Below are 7,051 nucleotides of genomic sequence, written 5' to 3'. Positions count from 1 at the left end.
AATACAAATAATTGTGTGTGGTAGGCTACAGGTAAAATTTTAACTCGAGGAAAAGCATTGGCATATAGTATCAGAACTCATTGAGTGAAGTGAATGAATTCCCTCCATAAGTGTACAACTACCAACATTTGACAAACCTTTAAAGAAATAGCAGATCTAGCTCACCATGTGTCCAGATGTATTGTGAGCTTGTAGATAACATTTAAAATAATTATAGTAGAGTAAAAAGTGGCTAAAGAAAAGTATTACCGGTAAGTATAGAAAGACTGACCAACTAGTACCTTAAAATTGTACTTACCTAAGAGGTAAAAAAGAATAGAGTATGTAATCTTCACCTAGACAATGGCTGGTGTCAGACATGAAAGAAGCCCACAGTTTGTTTGAACAATCCAAGTGCTTTATTTGAACCATATACTTGTTACAAGTGAATTGTGGTTTTGCGACCATGCAGGGATACAGCAGATCAGTGGTTCTCAAACTGGGATCCTTGAGGAGTTATGGGACTGTAACTCTGAGTGTACAAATGGATCATTGAGGGGTTATGGGACTGTACCTCTGAGTGTACAAATGGAACCAATGCATTTGTACACTCTCAAGAGTTAAGATTTTATAATATAGATTGCGCTCCCAGAGATAGACAAATGGTGGTCTGTGGTCTAATGCATTTCAAACTGGGGGACCATTTGATAAAAATAAACGTGCATCAAGCTAAACTACTCAAGCTGATCAAATACACTGAAGCAAGTAATTCCAACCAAACAACAAACTAAAATAATTATACAAACATTATCACCACCATCCTTTGAGTACCCTCAAGATTATAAACATTATATATAAGACTATTATTACAGGTTCTGCAGCATTTTAAGAAATCGAAATGCGTGTACTGTTGTTGTTGATGATTAACACTATAACGTCAACTGTTCCAATAAAGCAAGTTTATTGAACTTTTTGTGAATTGGAATTGTATTATTCTTTATGTTTTGTTATGCTGCAGATTCAGTGTGCGTTCAGCATTGCCCATGTCTTGGCCTCCACGTCATGACATTCCTGTGGAGAATACAATTAACAGAAGAGTTATTCCACTTTATACTACACACAAAAAGTAATGAAAGCAACAATGAAAATAACACTTTTTTAAGTATAATCAAAATACCTGATTATCATGTTTTATGGGGGTGGGGGGAGTCATGGCATTAGGCTATGCACTCTTTATTGAGTGAACCACCAGAGGGCACCCTGACTTACCATTTGAAAACTTGCACTGTTTGAGCACCTCACTGAAGCCCTCACACAGTTTGTAGTCACTTTGTGTCTGGGCACACTCAATGAACTGCTTCAGCTCGTAGGAGCACGCCCCCTGCTGGGGGGCTGGTTCCTGTTGGTACATGGACTGGGGCTGCTGGTACTGCTGCTGGTACTGGGGCTGGTACTGGGGCTGCTGCTGATACTGTGGCTGGGCGTTCTCCTGACAGACAGAACACAGGATGTTAGAATGATTCACATCAACCTACAAATAATGTTGCTGTCGGGCAGAAACCGCTTGTGTGTTTTTCCGTAAAAAAAAGAACACTAGACAGACACAGACACACACACACACACACACACACACACACACACACACACACACACACACACAAGAGGTGAGTCTTCAGATTACGGTTTAGAATTGGGAGTGAGTCTGCATTTATACGAAGCCATTCCAAAACAAACTAAGTGCCTTAATTTACCTGGTAGGTGACGTCAGGCTTGGCAGCCTCAGAATTCCCCCCTCCTCCGCCGAATCCCCCAGTCATGGCATGGCCAATGGTGTGCCCCACAGCAGAGCCTATTGCCACGCCACCGGCTGTAGCCGCCATCTGGGCAAACATACCTGGCTGCCTGGGAGCTGCAGCCGGGGCAGCCATGGCTGATGGAGGGGCATGGGCTGGAGCAGGGGCATAAGATGGAGGGGGTGCTGCCCTGGCCATGGGTGGAGGTGGTGGCCGGCTACAATGAAGAAAAGTTATAGAAGAGTTTTTAATTTGATTTAATCTAATACCACATATACTGTATCTGTATGCATGTGCTACGCAACACTACACGCAATACACTGGGTGTAACTATGTCCATGGTTCTCAAACATTTTCATGGCAAGGACCTCCAAATTCATTATACCACTGGCACTGACCCCCATTTGAAAATATTTTGTGCCAGGGACTCCCATAAAAGGATTTTTGTTGTATTAGATTTACAGAATTCTACAAATGTGGGTGGGTACTAGTACTACCCAATTTTCTCTGTTGGGTGTTTTTGCAAAATTTTCAATAGCTCTTTGTCTTTACATCGTTTTCTTTTTTGTTGTTCCCACATTGTGAACCTTCACAATGTTTAGCCCTTTCTCTCTCTATATATGGCACGTTTCATTAACTTACTGAATAGTGAATATGGAGATGTTGTAACATAAAAAAAACTAAAATTATTCTACAACTGTCTACTATACTGTAGGTAAGGAGATAACAGTAGAGTGTGAAGCCTGTGATCTGAATACTCTTATACATTCACTCACACTTCTAACTTCTAGTGTGTGAAATATTGAAATCAAAGTCAAACCGTTCCTCATTTTGCTAGGGTGCTACTGTAGAAACGGACATAGTCAAAGTGAATAATCTTTGATAACTATATTGCCCAACAAAGCAATGAACATAATGAAATTGATTTTAAAAAAAAAGTCTATATGAAATATATATATATATATATAATATATGTCCAGCCAGTTAAGATGAGTTGTCAGACAATTGAGCAAATTAATTAGTCTGATGATTATTATTACTTGCGCAAGCAGAGCGTGCAAGTACTGTAATCGGCTGGGTATGTCGGTGTTGTCCGTTGGCCAATCAGGGGCCACCTTAATTGATGGCATGTTTGGTGATTGGCTAGGTATGTATGTATGCATGCGTGTATGTTGGGGTAAGAATGGTGATCACTTATTGACTGTTGATAACGGGTCTAAGGATTTAGAACAGCAGTTGTAATAGACAGTAGCAGTACTTGAATTTGAACTGAAAGTTTGTAGCGGTCGACAGTACTTGCCTACTAGTGTGCTTGCACACTAGTAGGCCATTAATGGCCCACTTGTGTGCAACGCGCAAGTAGGCACTCAACAGAGTACAGTTCTAATTATATATTATTAGGGGCTCTAGCCCCTCCTATATCCAGCTTTGAGGGTGTGTGTAAACACAAACATTGAATGCCTCAATGCCATTGATAATGAAAGGCTGTGTTTGTACATAAGTGAGGACGCAAATTGTGATTCACCAGAATAAGATGATGTATGATAAGACTAGCACCCCTCACTTCACACAGGTGTGATTTTTAAATACTTTATTTAACTGATTATCCATTAATTTTACCTTGTGCATGACCCCCATTTCTATGCATTGTATTTACCTTTCTTAATGTTAATCTCTCTGAATTAAGAGTGTAGCCTGCTGAAGGCCAAAATTATAAATTGTGCTACTACATTCAAGTGTTTTTTCCAGTGGTGGCATATTACGTGATGAGTAAATACAGGGATAGAGTGGATACAAAACGTGATTTATGAGACTGTCCTCCAACCACCAAACACCAGTTTACCAAGTCGCCACGGCGACATTTCTTCATCAATGTCTTCATCGTTATGCTAACATGCCGTCTTCATCAGTGTAGTAGTTAAGTTAAGTTCATTTCCAAAGCGATCAAATTAGTTTGTGCAATTAAATGGTCAGCTAGATGATAAAAGGGTGAGTTTGTGAATGCCAATGATAAGTAGGCCTACCATTTCAGGAATTGTTTACTAATGAATTACATTGTTTCGGTACTTTGGTGTTTAAACTTTTAGCATTCCTACTTTCTCTAGTGTTAACTCTAAACAACTATCCTCTCTCTCTCCATTCAATGCAATTTAAATAAAGGTGAATGTATTGGATTATTTAGAACTCACATCAGAGTCTTTAGGAAATAATCAAGGTGAAGGTTAGCCCTGAAAACATGACTCTCGTATTCATACGAGAGTCATGCAGTAACTTTACCCTGTTTTTTGCGATCGCTACATTTACACGAAATCCGTATATATAAACATTCGGATTGCAAATATAAAGTACTCACTTTTTATCCCACGGGTGCACCGAAAGGGAAATTCTTGGCCGAAACCGAATACCGAATATAGGAAACAGTTGGCCGAAAACCGAATACCGAATAGCCGAATACATCTTTGTTGTAAAGCTACCTGATTATGGCAAAAGACATGATTATGGCAAAACCTAACTTAAATAATAAACACTTATGGGTCCATTAAAAAACATCTAAATAATTGGAGGCTTTGTGATTAATTAATCTCAATTAATCACATTTTATTCACATATCAATAGGCCTATTTGACCTGAGCAGTGAGCTTTTTTTCTACATAAGCATAGGCAATAAAAACAAGTAGTAATAATAATAGTGATAATAATATTATTTATATTAAGCTTCTCTTAGTACTTAGACACTTTTCAAAGAGAACATGAGAAAACAAATAAAAACAACTTTATTAGAGAAAAACTAAGACTATGGAATAAAATAAATTAAAGTGGAATGAGATAGCAATATTCCAGAGGTGGGTTTGAATTTATAGGTGGTGGCATGTCTCTATTCCAGAGGTGGGTTTGAATTTATAGGTGGTGGCATGTCTCTGGAGTTTTGGGAAGTGCATCGTTTTGACAGGTCTGCCTGCTGTGGACAAAGATACAGTCTATCATTCATTGTTAAAGCTCCAAATGATATTCCCATTCGTCTTTGTGTCTGTCCGTGTAAACGCAGCAGCGAGTGTGAGGGGACGAGGGTTGGGGAACGGATGTAAAGTACATAGTGTTAAAACTAACGTTAGCTCCCATGCTAGCTACTAGCTTCCCTCGTCAACACCACCACAGATCGGGTGGAAGCTGCTAATATCACGTTGCTTGTGCCCGTGGATGGGAAATAAGATTTAGAAGGCTATGGAATCGTGGATGAAAGCACAGTTGTGTCGGATCTGCCTGTGCGTTCCGTGACTGCTGCTCGTGTGTTGTGTTCTGTTGCGACTGTCGCTGGCTGGGGGCTGCTGAATGATGCATAGTTAAAGAGCGTCATAAGCATGCGCCCTTCCTGCGCTGAAAGTAGCAGATCTACAAGCTATCTACCCGTCGCAATGCACAGCGCGTTGGGCTTGTACATCTGTGTTTTCCTCGCAGTTTAGTTCGATTCACAACTTTAGGACCACTACTACTATTCGGTGATATTTTTCGGCTTATTTGAGCCGAAACCGAATAGGCCGAAAATACATTTTTAGCCATTTTCGGCCGAATATTTTCGGTGGCCGAATTTTCGGTGCATCCCTAATAAAAAGCATTTTTATCCGAGCTGTTATTTTGCCATTGGTTTTCAACTACGCGCCCCTATCGGTCGGGAGGAGGGTGGCACTCGGTGTGTTCGATATAGGTACGCTGACTGCCCTGCCAATACAGACTAATAGGCGAGTGCGCTCCCGGTGTGCAACTGTGGATTTCCCAAACGAACCCCGTTTGAAAAAAGTAGCCGGGGCGCTTGGATAAAAATGCTTTTTATTAAACAACGCGGGATGCAGCAGTGCTAATTTCGGGCGCAGCAACTAACTAACACCCGTGGGATAAAAAGTGAGTACTTTATATTTGCAATCCGAATGTTTATATATACAGATTTCGTGTAAATGTAGCGATCGCAAAAGACAGGGTAAAGTTACTGCATGACTGTCATGATAATCATCATGGCAGTCATGTTTTCAGGGCTAGGTGAAGGTAGTGGACTTCACTTCACTTTTATTACAAAGACTGGTCTGTGCCGAGCCCAGGGAGGAGCACGTATGCAAGCCTCCCGAGCCCTTTACATCTCTCTCTCTTATACACAGTGACAGAGCAGAGAATACATTGGAGGTGTGGTCAGTTGACATGGTCAAACATGGGTCTTATAAGTATAGGTCATCTGACAGACAACCAACAGGTGGATAGTATGGATAGTAATCTTCAAAATCCTATTACATGAATTAAAACTAAAATGCACAAAATCGCAGCGAGTTCTCCAGATACCCAGCCAACAGATAGACACTCATGTGCAACTCATACCCGTCCCTCCTGGATGGTGGTCCCTGGCTAACAATTAGTCTAAAACACCTGGGTTGTCGGTAATACTAATATGAGTAACATTCTATTCATGGTGATTGTTTACCCCCCAAATCAAGAAGCCTGCTTTGACCTTTGAGACAAATAAGTAAACAGCTCTAATGCCTTCATTAGAAGGAGCTTAGACCAGAGCTAGTTGGTCGACCTAGGATTTGTAGTAGCCCTGAAACATGACTGTCATGTGAACCATGGCTAGATTTGTAGTTACTTGGTGTAGGTTATCTTTGAATGCTATAAAGTTACTTTCTATTTAGGCAGATTTCATAACAGCTTGTATTAATTATCTAACTTGGACTGATGGACTCATGTCAGATCGTGATCTGTTGTTACATCAGCAGATAGCTCTGTTCCATAGCTCTAATGCGTTGCAACCTCCTTCTTTATACTCTATGGTTGCAACGCATTAGAGCTATGGACCAGAGCTAATCAGCAGATAAGACAAGTAACATTCACTAACTTCAATGATTATTCAACTACATTTCAGGGAGGCACACTGATACGTTTATAGTCCTTCGTGTTGTTATTATCTTCTAAAAAGGCAACCCATGACGTTACATTATTTAATTGAGTTTATAAAGTAACGTGCTAGTCTTAGCTATAGCGCCAATGCTAGCCACACACATTATATTCAGTAAGTAAAGTAAGAGGACAGTATTAGCAATGTTACCTCATAGCTGCCGGAGGTGGCATTCTGGAAGAGCGGCTTCTGCTTCCTCTGGGCATCTTTTAAATAGTTTATTAATGTAAAGTTATAGAGAAATGATAAATATTTATTTACTGTCTTCTGTCCTCACACCAACCTGCGTTTGGTTACGACCTTCGCTTAATCCGGAACATTCTGCGCGTTGCGTCATTAGTTT

At 40.4% G+C, this 7,051-nt stretch overlaps 1 protein-coding gene across 1 annotated transcript; it reads right to left on the bottom strand.

Annotated features, from left to right (window-relative positions):
- Nucleotides 1-375: 375 nt before the first annotated feature.
- chchd2 (coiled-coil-helix-coiled-coil-helix domain containing 2) lies at nucleotides 376-7,020 on the bottom strand. The gene is made up of 4 exons (XM_080772596.1): nucleotides 6,859-7,020; nucleotides 1,731-1,989; nucleotides 1,249-1,468; nucleotides 376-1,050 (listed from the first exon to the last, which is right to left on the bottom strand). Exons 1-4 carry the CDS (start codon nucleotides 6,912-6,914, stop codon nucleotides 1,040-1,042), a joined length of 546 nt encoding a protein of 181 aa, XP_080628722.1. The 5' UTR covers nucleotides 6,915-7,020; the 3' UTR covers nucleotides 376-1,039.
- Nucleotides 7,021-7,051: the final 31 nt, after the last annotated feature.

This window comes from Protomyctophum bolini (assembly GCF_963924005.1).
Source record: "Protomyctophum bolini genome assembly, chromosome: 9".
In the NCBI taxonomy this organism is placed as follows: Eukaryota; Metazoa; Chordata; class Actinopteri; order Myctophiformes; family Myctophidae; genus Protomyctophum; species Protomyctophum bolini.
The sequence above is the reverse complement of the archived record's forward strand: the minus strand, read 5'-3'. Positions and strand labels throughout refer to the sequence as shown.